Source organism: Schistocerca americana, chromosome X, assembly GCF_021461395.2.
Source record: "Schistocerca americana isolate TAMUIC-IGC-003095 chromosome X, iqSchAmer2.1, whole genome shotgun sequence".
In the NCBI taxonomy this organism is placed as follows: Eukaryota; Metazoa; Arthropoda; class Insecta; order Orthoptera; family Acrididae; genus Schistocerca; species Schistocerca americana.
This window is the reverse complement of record NC_060130.1, coordinates 785,427,634-785,445,725: the sequence shown is the minus strand read 5'-3', so window position 1 is coordinate 785,445,725 and position 18,092 is coordinate 785,427,634. Positions and strand designations below refer to the sequence as shown.

The 18,092-nt window shown below is 46.6% G+C and overlaps 1 protein-coding gene across 7 annotated transcripts in view; it reads left to right on the top strand.

Annotated features, from left to right (window-relative positions):
* Nucleotides 1-17,790, top strand: part of LOC124555410 (serine/threonine-protein kinase NIM1) — a 510,029-nt gene extending 492,239 nt beyond the window's left edge. For 3 of the 7 annotated variants that reach the window (XM_047129309.1, XM_047129310.1, XM_047129311.1), the window contains 2 exons: nucleotides 2,376-2,618; nucleotides 16,979-17,785. In XM_047129309.1, coding sequence (XP_046985265.1) covers nucleotides 2,376-2,618; nucleotides 16,979-17,448 — 713 coding nt within the window. In that variant the 3' untranslated portion in view covers nucleotides 17,449-17,785. Of the gene's footprint in view, nucleotides 1-2,375; nucleotides 2,619-16,978 lie in introns of all 7 variants that reach the window. The other 4 variants (XM_047129308.1, XM_047129313.1, XM_047129307.1 and 1 more) reach the window with 3 other exon arrangements.
* Nucleotides 17,791-18,092: the final 302 nt, after the last annotated feature.

The following is an 18,092-nucleotide window of genomic DNA, read 5'->3' as shown; positions in this document are numbered from 1 at the left end:
TAACTGCAGAATTTGGTTAAGCAACCTGCCATTGGAGTTGTAAAACTACCGAAGGCTACCGCAGTCTGTCGTAAGCAAGTGTAGATTACAATAGTTTTACTAGTACATTTCGTTGGCTCAAAATGGCTCTGAGCACTATGGGACTTATCTGAGGTCATCAGTCTCCTAGACTAAGAATTACTTAAACCTAACTAACCTAAGGACATCACACGCATCCATGCCCGAGGCAGGATTCGAACCTGCGACCGTAGCAGCAGCGCGGTTCCGGAATGAAGCGCCTAGAACCGCTTGGCCACAGCGACCGGCCTAGCACCTTTGGTCAGTTAAGGTCGTGCTCGCATTACCTGTACGTTAGAGATATTGCATGTCTATCGGATGTTACCTCATATCGTTCGCTTTATTTACGTATGCGATCAGTGTCTTACTAGATTCCCCCAAAAACCGGAAGCTGTGAACCCTCTAGATACTGAGTAAGGATATACATAGGGCCGGGTAACCTACGGAACATTTTTGTTTTGTATTGTTATCCTCGTGTATGTTACATAAAAGTAAGTAGTGTTTTCAGTAAAAGTGGAACTGTTAATATTTAATTAAGGTTTTATTCGAAAATTGATTTCTAACGTGAAACCGAGGGATGTTGTGGTAAAAATAAAAAAAGCAACAATACAGATTTATCTCACAGCGCTAGAAAACGCAATATCGTCAACAAAAGGAAAAATAAAAAATTCAAAACAAAAATATATCAGATATCGCTTCAATACTTCGTCCAGTTTCTACAGGGTGAACATCAGCAAAATGAATAAACTGCAATGATAGATTCTTGACTGGAAATGGAGAAGTAAATGATCCGTGAACAGGTGTCCGAAATTGCGACGTTTTCACGGTAGATGGCGCTGACGAATGACAGTTCCTCTAACCACGTGTTTTGTGTTCCTTGTGTGTTGCCTGTGTGATTGACACAACGTGCTGTAAGCATCCGAACATTCCGGTATTCATGTCGAGAACAAGCCGAGAGAGTGTCTGTGTACCGCCAAGCAGATGGAGACGGTCGAGTTGTAGCATGACTATACCAAAACAAGTACCTTCACAGACACCAAAGACATCACACAACATTTCAAGCCATTTTTGGGCGTATGTGTGATCATTGGTCCTTATCAGGCAGGCGAACGTGCGTGGAGGCGGTGGATTGTACGTATATCAGATTTGGAGGACCGGTTTCTACAGGACACTGAGACGAACCCTAGTACAAGTTCCAGGCAAGTGGCCCGCCAAAGTGGTGTGAGCCAAAGCACGATTATTTGTATCCTACATGATAACCGATACTATCCCTATCACCTGCAACGAGTGCAAGGTTTCTCAGCAGCGGATTTCGTTCTACAAGAAGGATTTTGTAGATGGTTTTTACACCAGACCATCGCAATTATGGGATATTTGTCGTCAGTCCTCTTTGCCGGTGAAGCAGTCTTCACCAGAGTTGGTATCATTAATCTGCATAATCGTCATCTGTGGGCTACAATCAATCCTCCGTGAGTGATTGAGTCTTCTCTTGAGCATCGGTTTAGCATCGGTGTGGTGGCAGGGATTCTTGCGACCACATACTTGGACCAGTTATTATTCCACAACGCGTCGACGGAGGAACGTACCTGATCTTCCTGCGGAATACTCTTTCCTTGCTGCTCGATAATGTGCCTTTGACAGTACGATAAGTTACGTGGTTTCTGCATGACGGAGCACCATCCCACTTCCGCATTACTTTTCGACGACACATCATCATATTCCTGGTACATCGGATAGGATGCGGAGGCCCTTTAGCATGGCTTGTTGGATTGCTGGATATAACCACTCTGGATTTTTACCTGTGGGGGCATCTGAAAAGCGTTGCGTATGCTGAACCTGTTCTTGAAGTGCTAACCTTTCAACAGCGTGATCACGACGATTGTGACACTATTCTGGGAAATCCCAGAACGTGCGAAAGAGTGCAGCGGTGCATGATGCGACGTGTGAACGTGTGCGGTGCATTCCATGGAGACGATTTTGAAAATTTGTTGTGACGAGAATGCGATGCAACTCTGTACTGTGTTCCGGGACGATTTGTTGTCATTGCACGCACACCGTCCACTGCCGGACACATGTTCACTGGACCTTTTCTCCTCCATTTAAAGTTATATGGAAGTACGAATTTACCATATGGGTTCAAACAGCGAGTAAAACAAACAGCCGAATAAATAAGAAAAACAAAGAAAAACGTCGGCTCCCAGATTCTCTCTTACACATTCATTTGTTTTTTCCTTACGAATGCTACCGATCCTACCGGCAATCCTCCCACATACTACGTCATATATGCAGCGAACAACTCTACGATTTATGTTTGACAGGCCGAGAGCAGCAGCTGACGACTTTTTGCGGATCACCACCATACGCGGCGCCGGAGCTGTTCCGCGATGAGTCGTACGTGGGCGCGCCCGTCGATACATGGGCGCTCGGCGTGCTGCTGTTCTTCATGGTGACGGGGCAGATGCCTTTCAAGGCGCACACCGTCGCTGCGCTGAAGAAGCAGATACTTGACTGTAACTACAGCGTGCCACCATTCGTCTCACCAGCCTGCAAGCAGCTCATAGGTAACTGACTAAACACTGTTAGTAGGGCAAAGCCATACCCAGTTCGCGTCTCACTAGCCTGCAATCAGCTCATAGGTAAGTAACTACGCACCGTTAGTAGGGCAAAACCGTTCCCACTCGAATGCCTCAACAGCAGCAGCCAACTCACAGATAACGAACTACACACTGTTAGTATGTATGACAAAGCCGTTCCCAGTCGCACATCTCACCAGCCTGCAAGCATTTCACAGGTAACTTACTACACACTGTTAGTAGGGCAAAGCCGTTCTCAGTCGCTAGGTGACACTACTATCGCCTGGATGGGTTTATATCTATAGTAGGTACAGGTGCTCTGTATGGGAATCGCTTGAGATACACTAAACGTCAATCTGTGTACACAGTTCACTGAAGTCGCTGCTGCTGCCCTGGAAGGCACAATGACAGCAGCCCGTTCTGAAACTCTGTTCACTGAATTGCCTTTAAGCACGCGAGAACTAGTTCGGAAATTTGAAACATGCTATGTCCACTGATAAGTGTCATTTTTCCGCATGTCTTTTAGTTTTCACTGAAACGTTAGAGGTACCCTGTACTGAGAAACACTAGTTCTAGACATAGCTATTCAACACTGAGGCAACGCCAGTGAACAATTTCTCTAAGCTTATCGCTAGTTTGGTTCCATCGAAGAATATAACCGAACATGGGTATCTTGCCACGTCTACACAAACCATTCTATAAAATTGGGATCCTTACCAGGTGGGATTGACGGAGGACATCGAAAGGGTGCAAAAAAGGGCAGCTCGTTTTGTATTATGTAATAGGGGAGAGAGTGTGGCAGATATAATACGCGAGTTGGGATGGAAGTCATTAAAGCAAAGACGTTTTTCGTCGCGGCGAGATCTATTAACGAAATTTCAGTCGCCAACTTTCTCTTCCGAATGCGAAAATATTTTGTTGAGTCCAACTTACATAGGTAGGAACGATCATCAAAATAAAATATGAGAAATCAGAGCTCAAACAGAAAGGTTTAGGTGTTCGTTCTTCCCGCGCGCTGTTCGGGAGTGGAATGGTAGAGACAGTATGAATGTGGTTAGATGAACCCTCTGCCAAGCACTTAAATGTGAATTGCAGAGTAATCATGTAGATGTAGAAAATACATTGTAAGTAAAAAAATAAATAAATAAAAAAAAGACACGACGCGAAGGAATTATCCGAATGGGACGGAATGCGGTAGATCTGATGTACAAGGACAGACAAACAAATTATTAAATTTCAGAAAAATATGACGAAATTTTCAAGAGAAATACCTTCACGAATTGAGCAAGTCAACAACGCATTTCTCCACCTGTGGCCCTTATGTAAGCAGCTGTATGGCTTGGCACTGATTAACAGAGTTTTTGGATGTCCAATTTGTGCGTCAGATTTTCAAAATCGCGAGCTTGTTGGAGGGCACTGTCCATAACGCTCCTAACGTCCTCAATTTGAGAGAGATCCGGCGATCTTGTTGGCAACAAAATCAGGCTCAGTTCGATGTGACTCTTCACTGAAGGCCATTCTAATCCAGTCAATGAGATTCCAGGCTAAAGATGTGTCTGGAGAAGCCGCGGGCAGCGGTAGGCTACCAACATTACTCCCATCCGCCGTAAGCCCAAAAGCCAGAAGTGATGGTCTTAGGTGCCATTTCTTTTCATAGCAGGACCACCTTGGTTGCCATCCGCAGCATCCTTACAGCACAGCGGCAAATCGACGATATTCTGCGCCCAGTTTTGTTGCCCGTCATGGGAAACCAAGTTGGGCTTACATTTCAGCAATATAATGCCCGCCCGCTCAGGGCGAGGGTTTCTACTGCTTGTTTAAGAGCTTGCCAAACTCTACCTTGTCCAGCAAGATCGCAGGATCCTCCCCAATCGATAATGGTTCAAATGGCTCTAAGCACTATGGGACTTAACATCTTAGGTCATCAGTCCCCTAGACTTAAAACTACTTAAACCTATGGACACCACACACATCCATGTCCATGGCAGGATTCGAACCTGCGACCGCAGCAGCAGCGTGGTTCCGCCCTGAGGCGCCTAGAACCGCTCGGTCACAGCGGCCGGCCCCTCTCCAATCGAGAATGATTAGAACATTGCGGACAGTTCCCTTCCAACCAGCTCGGAATTTCGACGATCTGACGCGCCAATTGGACCGAATTTGGCAGATATCTCTCAGGAGGACATCCATCAACTCCATTAATCAATGCCAAGCCGAATAACTGCTTACATAAGGGGCAGAGTTGGATCAACGCGTTATTGACTTGCTCAACTTGTTAAGCACTTTCTCGCGAATAAACCATCCAATTTTTATGAAATTTGATATTTGTTTGTTTGTACATGTACATCACGTCTACAGATTTCCATCCCATTCCGATAATTCCTTCGTAGCACTCCTTTTTTTTACGAGGTCTATTCAGAAAATTCCAGAACTTCGTCCACAAATTTTGTATATGTTTGCCGTTTATTTTTGTGCGTGACCTTCTTCGAAAAACTCTCCTCTACAATTGATACACCGCTCCCAAAGCCGTTTCCACTTCCGGAAGCAGTCTTGATATGCCTCTTTCTGGACCACACGAAACGCTGTCTGCAGAATTTTCTTTTATCTAGTCTGTAGTTGCAAATCTTTGTCCTTTCAATGGGGTTTTCTACTTTGGAGGAAAAACAAAGGTCGCAGGGGCCAGGTCTGGAGAGTACGGAGGATGAGGCAGCACAGTGCTTTCGTTTTTTGTGCAATAGTCACGCACCAACAGGGATGAATGTGAGAGACCGTTACTGTGATGCAAGAGCCATAAATTCTCTCACCACATTTCAGGCCGTCTCCTTTTGACATTTATCGCAGGCGTCGCTACACGTCCCGATAGTACCATCGAGTAACAGTTTCTACCTGTGCCATGAATTCATGATGATCTAATCCTTCAGAATCAAAAAAAACTGTCCGCATGGCTTTGACATTTGACCTGACGAGTCTTTTTTGGTCTTGGAGAAACTATCCCGACCCATTGTGAAGACCGCACTTTGGTCTCAGCATCATAACTGTAGAGCCACGTCTCATCACCAGTTATGATCCTATTTCGGAACATGTCGTTCTCCTGTGCACGATCGAAAAGCACTTAACAGATAGCTAGGTGAAGATCTTTCTGGCCTTTACTCATGAGTCATGGGAGTATCTTGGCAGCGACATGATGCATTCCAATATTCTGTGTCTGGATTTCATGACATGATCGACTGAAATGATATATTCTTCTGCAATCTCTCGGAAACTCAGTCTTAAATTGGCACCCACAATTTCGTTGACGTTCCTGACATGAACGTCGTCGGTAGACGTCGAAAGACGTCCTGAGCGACGGTCATCTTTAAGTTCCGTCCGGCCATTTTTAAACGGAGTGAACCATTCGTAACACCGAGTACGGCTTCAGCAGTCATCACCATAGACTTTCCGCATCCTTTGGTGAGTCTCTGTAAAGGTTTTCTTGAGTTTCGCGCGAAATTTAATGCAGACACCTTGCTCCTCTAACTCTGCGATCTCTAAATTCGCAAACTGTGTAACGCAACGTTCTACTCAATACAACACTGAAAAATAACTAAGCGACATACAGCGATTAAACTTCCGCCAGTTACACATTAAACACAGGCGTGTGCAGGGATCAGAGCCACATTTCGCTCCAGCTCACCATTGGTGCGAAATTAAGAATTTTTTAAAAGACCTCATAGTGTTTATTTTCAGCACAGTGAAACTTATAGCGAAGTCATGTGTTTATTGTCATGATCAATCGTGTTAAGCTTGTACTGTTCGAGATTTCTCATTTGAAAGTACACTACTGGTCATTAAAATTGCTACACCAAGAAGAAATGCAGACGACAAACGGATATTCATTGGACAAATATATTATACTAGAACTTACACGCGATTACATTTTCATTCAATTTGGGTGCATAGATCCTGAGAAATCAGTACCCAGAACAACCACCTCTGGCCTTAATAACGGCCTTGATACGCATTGAGTCAAACAGAGCTTCGATGGCGTGTACAAGTACAGCTGCCCATGCAGCTTCAGCACCATACCACAGTTCATCAAGAGTAGTGACTGGCGTATTGTGACGAGCCAGTTGCTCGGCCACCATTGACCAGACGTTTTATAATTGGTGAGAGATCTGGAAAATGTGCTGGCCAGCGCAGCAGTCGAACATTTTCTGTATCCAGAAAGGCCCATACAGGACGTGCAACATGCGGTTGTGCATTATCCAGCTGAAATTTAGGGTTTCGCAGGGATCGAATGAAGGGTAGAGCCACGGGTCGTAACACATCTGAAATGTAACGTCCACTGTTCAAAGTGCCGTCAATGCGAACAAGAGGTGACCGAGACGTGTAACCAACGGCACCCCATACCATCACGCCGGGTGATACACCAGTATGGCGATGACGAATACACGCTTCCAATGTGCGTTCACCGCTATGTCGGCAAACACGGATGCGACCATCATGATGCTGTAAACAGAATCTGGATTCATCCAAAAAAAATGACGTTTTGCCATTCGCGCACCCAGGTTCGTCGTTCAGTACACCATCGCAGGCGTTCCTGTCTGTGATTCAGCGTCAAGGGTAACCGCAGTCATGGTCTCCGAGCTGATAGTCCATGCTGCTGCAAACGTCGTTGAACTGTTCGTGCAGATGGTTGTTGTCTTGCCAACAATCCCATCTGTTGACACAGGGATCGAGACGTGGCTGCACGATCCGTTACAGCCATGTGGATAAGATGCCTGTCATCTCGACTGCTAGTAATACTAGGCCGTTGTGATCCAGCACGGCGTTCCTTATTACCCTCCTGAACCCACCGATTCCATTCTGCTAACATTCATTGGATCTCGGCCAACGCGAGCACCAATGTCGCGATACGATATACCGCAATCGTGATAGGCTAAAATCCTACCTTTATGAAAGTCGAAAACGTGATGGTACGCATTTCTCCTCTTTACACGAGGCATCGCAACAACGTTTCACCAGGCAACACCGGTCAACTGCTGTTTGTGTATGAGAAATCTGTTGGAAACTATCCTCATGTCAGCACGTTGTAGGTGTCTCCACCGGCGCCAACCTTGTGTGAATGCTCTGAAAAGCTAATCATTTGCATATCACAGCATCTTCTTCGTGTCGGTTTAATTTCGCGTCTGTAGCACGTCCTCTTCGTGGTGTAGCAATTTTAATGGCCGGTAGTGTAAGTAGCCACTCTCCACACACGAGACATAATGAAAGAAATGGTGCTACAACTTGAAGTACCGTGTGGAAAAAGAGGGTTTCAAATTGACGCCGTTTGGCCCTCCAGATTTAGGTTTTCTATGCGAGAGACCGTTAAACGCTTACTTTCCTTCTTTTGCAAATTGATTACTGCGTGGGGCAACCAGTCATCGTACAGTATTAGAATATGAAGAGTAATAATGGTTTACTTTCGTACAGTGTATTTTTTTCGTATGAGCCGACTGGATTCTAGGTTACGTTAACTGATGCAGCGCCTAGCAGCCGGGAAGCCGAGGACGGAGACGAGTCGACCGCCCTGACTGGATCCGACAGCTTGACGCACCGAGAGTTATTAACTTGACGCGCTCTGCCTTGTACGGCCTCTCGCAGTTTGGGACACGTCGTTTGCATTTCTGCAACCTATGTAGAATCTACAGCTTTTTAAAATTTGCAACATTTTAGCTGGCATGTTGAATAGTAATGAAACACTGACAGATAACGAAAATGCAAAGAGGAATATTAGCATATATATAAAAACACAATCCAAGTAAGCATCTAGTTTCTCAAGTACAGACTTTATGATAGGTGATTTTCACACTGCGTTAGTGTGACCCTTCGACGGAATATCCCCGAGCTCCTACTAAATGACATTTCTTAGTCTATCTACGCAAAAAGGATTTTTCTTTCATTATCATAAGCAGAACTGATTTATTCCCAGGAAATGTAGTATCTCCTCGCTATTAGTGGAGCCATATAAGAACCAATCATAGCTTCAGTGGTATGCTTAAAGTTCATATGCTGGCACCCGTGTAACAGAGATAATATTCTTGTGCTAAATAACAAGTTATTGCTAGGCAAAATCCTCACGGTAAGTCGTATAGATAAGTAGATGTGTATAAGAGAAACTACGTACAAGTGTCCACTAATAGCCATCGTATCGCTTCTAAAGCCATAAAGATCACAACTTCTGCACATATTAACAAAGCTCGTGCTTATTTAATATTAGGGAAGTTGCGGAAGTATATTAAAGGCTTCTTAGCGAAAAACCTGACTCATCCTTAAACGCAATAGCAGACCCGGGCGAGCCGCGCGGGATTAGCCGGGCGGTCTCAGGCGCTGAAGTCATGGACTGTGCGGCTGGTCCCGGCGGAGGTTCGAGTCCTCCCTCGGGCATGGGTGTGTGTGTTTGCCCTTAAGATAATTTAGGTTTAGTAGTGTGTAAGCTTAGGGACTGATGACCTTAGCAGTTAGGTTCCGTAAGATTTCACACACATTTGAACATCAGAGTCGGGCGTACCATAGTTTAACGTAATATGATTCTTACTATTTACGGTAGATGCAAACGAGGAGGTAGAGAATTTCTATAGCTATTTGAGGCTATTACTTCAAGACATTTTGGTGTGCACATCAGTCACTATAATACAAAATGTTTGCAAAACGTAGATATAGTTGCAGGTTATCAACTCTTGATTCATAGACTGGATGCGAACTCTCAACACACAGAGATGGAATGTCATGTCGCAAATAAGCGAAAAGTTTCAACAGTGTACGACAATACCATCGCTAATCACCCCTTGGTAATATTCACAAACGGCACATATTCAGAATTAGGCATCGAGAACGATTTATGGTGATCAGTTACATTAGATTTATTAGAATAAAGGTAAACAAGTGTAATCCACCTACGACAAGAGCTCGCAAAACCATTCAAGACCAGTTGTTGAGGATTTTTGTCAGCACAAAGTTGGATTAACATAAGATACTATTCCGAGCTCGTTTCCGTCAATTTTAATCGTGGAAAGGCTTCCGGGCTTGTATGTGGCGCTTACTTCGTGATGCGTAATTACGACGATGTGAACTCTCCGTCCCACTCTACAGGAGCATCTCAGACAGGTGGTACTGTGACGTGAAAATTACTGCAAAATGCAGTGACTCCGGCCGTCTCCCTGCCACAGGCTCCTTAGGCGTTTTCTCCGAAAAATAGCTCCTCTGACCTGGTGCGAAATGGAAACCACAGTCAAAATCCGGTAAAGCTTTGCACAAATGTGTTGGGCGTCTCTAGTATGCCCATCGATCGCATCACGTTGCTCTTTTCAGTTGCGAGCTCACAGTGAGCACGCGAAGATAGCATGAAAATAATGTTTCCCGCCAAGTATGAGGGCCTGGTGAGAGATTTAAAATGGTTCAAATGGCTCTGAGCACTATGGGACTTAACTTCTAAGGTCATCAGTCCCCTAGAACTTAGAACTACTTAAACCTAACTAACCTAAGGACATCACACACATCCATGCCCGAGGCAGGATTCGAACCTGCGACCGTAGCGGCCGCGCGGATCCAGACTGTAGCGCCTTTAACCGCTTGGTCACCACGGCCGGCTGAGAGATTTAACCTGATGCAACCTGATGTCAGGCAGCCCACGTAACTGTCATGCGCTTCCTTCTTCACGACAAATCTGGGTCGCACACTGCAGGGGCAATGAAGGTGCTCCTGCTGCGTTTTCGATGGGAAATGTTTGATCACCCACAATACAGCCCGTAATTGACTCCACCTGAGTTTCATCTCTGGTCATATGAACCGCTGGCCGTGAAGACAACATTTTAACACAGACAATGAGCTGTAGACCAGCGTAGTGAATTGGTGGAAAGAAAAAATGGTTCAAATCGCTCTGAGCGCTATGGGACTTAACATCTGAGGTCATCAGTCCCCTAGATTTAGAACTACTTAAACCTAACTAAACTACGGACATCACATACATCAATGCCCGAGGAAGGATTCGAACCTGCGACCACAGCAGCAGCGCGGTTCGGGACTGAAGCGCCTAGAACCGCTCGGACACAACGGCCGGCTGGTGGAAAGCACGGGCGTCTGCGTGCTATGAAGAGGGTATTAGAGAGTTGGTATAACACTACGACAAATGTGTAAGTCCGAGTGGCGACTAAGTAGGGAAGTAGCCTGCAAAGTGTAGTTAACTGTTGCAAAAAATCATTTTTGATTTTCATAGTGGTTTCCATTTCGCGAACGGTCGGACGTTACTTTCCTAATAGCCTTCGTCAGACCTCCTTGAATAGCGAAATTATTTTAATATGTAGGCAATTTAACCCCATTGTCGTTCTTAAAAATAAATATTCCTGGTACCTCTTTTCTTGGAAAACGTAACATTTTTGGAAGCTAACACTTAATCATGAAATTAAAACAGTTTCTGCACATTGAAAGACAGATAAATACTGATAAGGTTATGAAAAATCAACTTGTTCTTGAGACGAAGAGGTCACTTAAAGGCGTAAAAATCATTTGAAACCTTCCTTGTTACATGTAGTCATTAGTAAATTTGCAGAATCGTCGACGGGATCCTCTTCTTGTAAGTAAAGTTCATCTTCTGAACATTTACAATTACACTCAATTATTCATATCTCTGAAATTTTCATTTTCTCATGCCTGCACAAGTTCGACGTCTGCTTTCGATAAACTCATCTTTCAGAAGGGACTCAGTATCCACTGCATTTAGCAATAATTTCCGTAAGGACATGATTCTGATCTCCTTATGCATTTTTATTTTCCTATAGGTGTAAAACTTGAGCGTTTCCTGGCGTATAGAATGTTCAAATAATACATTTAAATGCAGACAGCTGACGTCCTCGACAGCTTGGGATATTTCAGCAGAACACCCTGTCATTTTCAAGGCACAAATGAGACGAGAGACGGCTGTGCATAGCAACTTAAACGCACGGTGAAATAGGCTGCGTGAATCAGGAAGCAAAAGACTGCGTATGTAGAAAGACAACACACATCGAAATCCACTAGCGCCACGTCGTAAGCAAATACAACCAACGCCAGACGTCATTCATAGTGAAATACTAATTAACAACAAGAGAGCAAAAAGCGGTAACTTTATCCTCCGTAGTTTTACCCGTGAGAGATCAGGATTCCCGGCAGACTTTTAAGCAAATACATCTGGGTCTGTTTATAAGGCCACATGATAGTTTAATGGAGATGATGATTTGACTTAAATTCGACCTAGAATCCTGCTCTCTCTCTCTCTCTCTCTCTCTCTCTCTCTCTCTCTCTCTGCCCCTCCCCTCCCTCTCCCTCCCCCCTCCTTCCCCTCCCTCCCTCCCTCCTTCCAACCTCCCTCCCTCCCCCCTCCCTCCCTCCCCCCTCCCTCCCACCGATCGAACTACGGAGGGAGAGAGTTTGCACTACCTATTCACCCGTTGTTAATCAATATTTCACCACGAACTTAAGCAACACAAAATTGTCATCAGCAAAAAAATACATATCAGACTGTCAGCTGTACGTCATTGGTAAACTTATTGAACAAGTAAGCAGCTCTTCATGTCTATGAACCAACTATAACAAAAACTGGGAAACGTGCAAGAAATTGATGTCCGTATTGAGAGAGCTAGAGACGCGCTTTAAAAAAAAAAAAAAGTGGTTAATGTGTTTAAGGGCTAAAACCTTTCAATCGAAACAAAATTAAGACTTCTATGACGGTACAAATTTACCATCGTTTTGAACTTTAATATAGGCAACGTGCAAACGACTTGAGGCATTTAAGATGTGGTTGTATAAGTAAATGCTAAGTGTATCATGGACAGATGAAATTACAAATAACAACATTCTCCGGAAAATGAAGAAAGATGTCGAGAACGCAGTAAAATAAAAAAAAAAAACATGTGAGGACATCTGAAAAGTGCTGCCTCCGGATTTTTTATTCTGTTCTCAATATCTGTTGAGGCATTACATGTCACTTTCCAGCTTCCCTGACGCAAGTTGCAAGACCCTGCCGCTAGACGGCTCCGAATTGTAGCGAGTAGCATAGCGGTGTGTAACGTAACCATGTCGGTACTTAAGAAATACCATGCTGTATTCGAGTTTCGAATTCATAGTTCGTTCACACATGAAGCACCTTCTCCTTTACCATAAAAATGCCACATCTGCGACATCTGCAACAATCCGACCCCTTGAGTTCACTCTCATCCTCCATAAGGTCCCGAAATTGCCCTGTACAATTTTCATCTGCTACCAAAACTTAAAGAACACCTTCAGGACTTCTCTTTGATAGTGACGATGCGGTGCAAGCAGAGGTAAGGTTGTGGCTCCGTCAACATAGTCAAACACTCACGAGTGACGGTTTCAACAAACTGGCCCCTCGCTGAGTGATGTGTTCGATGCCAGGGTGACTATGCTGAGAAATAAATATGTAGACGTGAAGAATAGAGATGTAGAATGCTAATAAAGTTTTTTTTTCATTTAAAGTGTTTAAGAGTTTTCACATACGCTCCTGGAAATTGAAATAAGAACACCGTGAATTCATTGTCCCAGAAAAGGGAAACTTTATTGACACATTCCTGGGGTCAGATACATCACATGATCACACTGACAGAACCACAGGCACGTAGACACAGGCAACAGAGCATGCACAATGTCGGCACTAGTACAGTGTATATCCACCTTTCGCAGCAATGCAGGCTGCTATTCTCCCATGGAGACGATCGTACAGATGCTGGATGTAGTCCTGTGGAACGGCTTGCCGTGCCATTTCCACCTGGCGCCTCAGTTGGACCAGCGTTCGTGCTGGACGTGCAGACCGCGTGAGACGACGCTTCATCCAGTCCCAAACATGCTCAATGGGGGACAGATCCGGAGATCTTGCTGGCCAGGGTAGTTGACTTACACCTTCTAGAGCACGTTGGGTGGCACGGGATACATGCGGACGTGCATTGTCCTGTTGGAACAGCAAGTTCCCTTGCCGGTCTAGGAATGGTAGAACGATGGGTTCGATGACGGTTTGGATGTACCGTGCACTATTCAGTGTCCCCTCGACGATCACCAGTGGTGTACGGCCAGTGTAGGAGATCGCTCCCCACACCATGATGCCGGGTGTTGGCCCTGTGTGCCTCGGTCGTATGCAGTCCTGATTGTGGCGCTCACCTGCACGGCGCCAAACACGCATACGACCATCATTGGCACCAAGGCAGAAGCGACTCTCATCGCTGAAGACGACACGTCTCCTTTCGTCCCTCCATTCATGCCTGTCGCGACACCACTGGAGGCGGGCTGCACGATGTTGGGGCGTGAGCGGAAGACGGCCCAACGATGTGCGGGACCGTAGCCCAGCCTCATGGAGACGGTTGCGAATGGTCCTCGCCGATACCCCAGCAGCAACAGTGTCCCTAATTTGCTGGGAAGTGGCGGTGCGGTCCCCTACGGCACTGCGTAGGATCCTACGATCTTGGCGTGCATCCGTGCGTCGCTGCGGTCCGGTCCCAGGTCGACTGGCACGTGCACCTTCCGCCGACCACTGGCGACAACATCGATGTACTGTGGAGACCTCACGCCCCACGTGTTGAACAATTCGGCGGTACGTCCACCCGGCCTCCCGCATGCCCACTATACGCCCTCGCTCAAAGTCCGTCAACTGCACATACGGTTCACGTCCACGCTGTCGCGGCATGCTACCAGTGTTAAAGACTGCGATGGAGCTCCGTATGCCACGGCAAACTGGCTGACACTGACGGCGGCGGTGCACAAATGCTGCGCAGCTAGCGCCATTCGACGGCCAACACCGCGGTTCCTGGTGTGTCCGCTGTGCCGTGCGTGTGATCATTGCTTGTACAGCCCTCTCGCAGTGTCCGGAGCAAGTATGGTGGGTCTGACACACCGGTGTCAATGTGTTCTTTTTTCCATTTCCAGGAGTGTAAATTCGGAAGCATTACTTTACACCACGCTTTCGTACCTCTCTCCTATATACACTGAGGTGACAAAAGTCATGGGATACCTCCTAATATCATGCCGGTCCTCCTTTTGTCGGGTGTAGTGCAGCATCTTGACGTGGCGTTGACTTAACAAGTCACTGGAAGTCCCCTTTAGAAATACTGAGCCATGCTGGCTCTAAAGCTGTCCATAATCGTGAAAGTGTTTCCGGTGCAGGATTTAGTACACGAACTGATCTATCGATTATGTTCCATAAACGTTCGATGGGTTTCATGAAGGGAAATCTGCGTGACCAGATCAGACGCTCGAATTATTCGGAACGTTCTACAAACCAATCGCGAATAACTGTGTCACGATGACATGGCGCGTTGTAAACCACACACATTCCACCGTTGTTTGGGAACATGAAGTCTATGACTGGCTGAAAATGGTCTCCAAGTAGCCGAACATAAACATTTCCAGTTAAAAATCTGTTGATTCGGACCAGAGGACCCGGTGCATTCCATATAAAACGCAGTCAACACCAGTATGGAGCCACCACCAGCTGCCGGCCGGAGTGGCAGAGTGGTTATAGGCGCTACAGTCTGGAACCGCCTGACCGCTGCGGTCGCCGGTTCGAATACTGCCTCGGGCGTGGTTGTGTGTGATTTCCTTAGGTTAGTTAGGTTTAAGTAGTTCTAAGTTCTAGGGGACTGATAACCTCAGCAGTTAAGTCCCATAGTGCTCAGAGCCATTTTAACCACCACCAGCTTGCACAATGCCTTGTTGACAACTTGGATCTATGTGTTCGTGGGGTCTGCACCACACTCGAACCGTGTTATCTGTTCTTACCTACTGAAATCGGGATTCATACGGCCAGGCCGTGCATTTCCAATCGTCTAAGGTCCAACCGGTATGGTCACAAGCCCAGGAACGGCGCTACAGGCGATGTCGCGCTGTTAGCAAAGGTCGGTCGTCTGCTGCCATAACCCATTAACCTCAAATTTCGCCTCACCTTCGTACGTCCCACAGTGATTTCTGCCGTCATTTCAGGCAGTGTAACTTGTGTGTTAACACTGAAAATTCCAGCAAACGCCGTTGCTCACGGCGTTCAGTGAAGACCATAGGCCACTGTAGTCGGTGGTGGGGGTAATGGCTGAAATTTGGTATTCTCGACATGCTCCAAAGACAATGGATCTCGGAAAATGGAATTCCCGAACGATTTCCGAAATGGACTGTCCCAGGCGTTTAGCTCCTACCACCATTCCGCGTTAAAAGTTTGTTACTTCCCATCATGCAACTAGAATCACATCGGAAATCTACTCAGATGAATCACTTGAGCACAAATGACAGTTCCGCCAATGTAGTGTCTTTTATATCTTGTGTACGTGATACAACAGACATCTGTATCTGTGGATAAAGCTATCCCATGACTTTTGTCACCTCAGTGTAATGATTAATGGAAACAGGTGTAAACTGCTGCAGAACATTCTTCATGCAAAGATACATGATAAAAGAGGACGAGAAAGAAAGAGAACATCTTGACTAGGAAACTTATGGACATGGACGTTTTTGTATCCCGCCTGGGAGGCGACGCGTGGGTAGGAACGGGAAAAGGTAATACAAGTCGGTACTGCTAGAACGTGGTTTATTGGTGCAAAAACAAGGCGATAAACGATTACATAACTTTGTACGTAGGTGCGATGCTGAAGCGAAGGGTCCTGGCTGGCTGCACATGATCAGAACGGCTGAAGCAGTCACGGAGCTCTTAAACCTCGACAGCACCGGCTAAAGGGCGCTGTCGTCTGTGTCTCTCGTAGTGCCAACTTGAGAAACTATTCCGTGGAATCGTTGCTATCGATACCACAGACGTCACATACAAGCTGGAAACTTTTGGAATAAGCGAAAGTGATATAACTGTGACGGTCACCAAAATCCGAAACGCATATGCTCTAGATGATGATGATGATGATGATGATGATGATGATGATGATGGAGGAGGAGGAGGAGGAGGAGGAGGAGGAGGAGGAGGTAAGGAAAGGAAAGGATGAAGAATCGATATCGTCAGGCGTTAGTTATCTTTAGTTATGAATTGGCGCTAGAAGTTTGCGGTGTGCTAGCTTTCTGAGCACACCGCCTTTCGTTTTCTCATTGAAGCAATCCCTCCCGCAAAGTTTTTAAGTTGCCAAGCACACCGATGCTTCGCATTACTTGCGCTTCGAAAATGACGAAGCTTTCACCTGTCTAAATACTGGCGGTTGTCCGGAGCATTAGCCGGCTGCGTTCCAGTAAGTTATTTGAACTTTCCTGTTGTTACCCCCACACCTGTTAGAAAATATCCAGTCCAGCTGATTAATGTAGTCGAGTAGACTGCCTGTAGCACAGGTTGAGACCCGTCACGTTGACCGCTGGTTGTGTTGCAGTGGGCATCCTGCAGCTGGAGCCGACGTCCCGCCTCTCGCTGCAGAGCGTCAGCGAGTCGGAGTTCCTACGCGGCGTGCGCATGCCCCGATCGGCAGAGGTCGCCGCAGCCGCAGCCGCAGCCTCCGGCGACTCGGACGCCGGCGGCGACCACGAGCTGCAGGCGCTGGAGAAGCTGGAGGAACTGGGCATCTCGCGAGACCTCCTGGACGAGCACCGCGACCGCGGGAGCAAGAGCGCCGTCGTGGGCACCTACCGAATCTTGCTGCACCGCCTGGAGCGGCGGGCCGCCTCCGCGCCGCCCGACGCGCAGTCGCTCGCCGCCGACGACGCGGAGGACGGCGCCGCCGGCTCCAGCGGGGGCGGCGTGGGCGCGCTCGCCGCCAGACTGCGCTCCGGTGGCTTACGCGCGCGCACGCGCAAGTCGGCCCGCAGCGGCACCAGTCAGTCCCGCGCCTGTGCGCTCCTCTGAGCGGCGTTCCGCTCTTCGTTTCTTGTACGAAATTGAGAAACAGAAACAAATCTCTGAGTATTTTTGCATATTAAATGTTGGATGTTGACAACAGAATTCCTCCGAGAAATACAATAAAGTGACGCTACCTACACAAAAATATAGTGCAATAACTCCTGCTTGAAGCATACCACATTCATATGCATTCTGAAAGTTGAAGTCTTGCGATGGAACCACTTCCTACTGTCAATTCCATGCTGTTCTCACATTTTCCATGTTTTCCAAATACTTCTTCCTGGGCCATCCTTTTACCTTCTGTAACAGTATTGTCCCTTGAAAAATGTTAATAATGAAAGTGTCCGTTATAATTATCCGGGCTGTTACCGTGGTCGGTTGATGAATTCTGTGTCGATTCCCAACGTTTCGTCTCCGACTGCGGGAGACATCTTGAAGGGGGGTCCGTAGCTCGATGGAAGGTCCAACAAACCCACTGGCTCGCTACTGACTGCCGCTAAATTCCGTGTCCGCGCGCTCCCGCGCCGTGGCGTGACGTCACGTGTTTTGAAAACGTCAGTGCAATTGGCCGCTGTCCGTGACGTCACGTGTTTTTTTAATTGGAGCTGATCGTTAAGGACATCGTCTTTGGAATACTGCAGGTGTTTAAA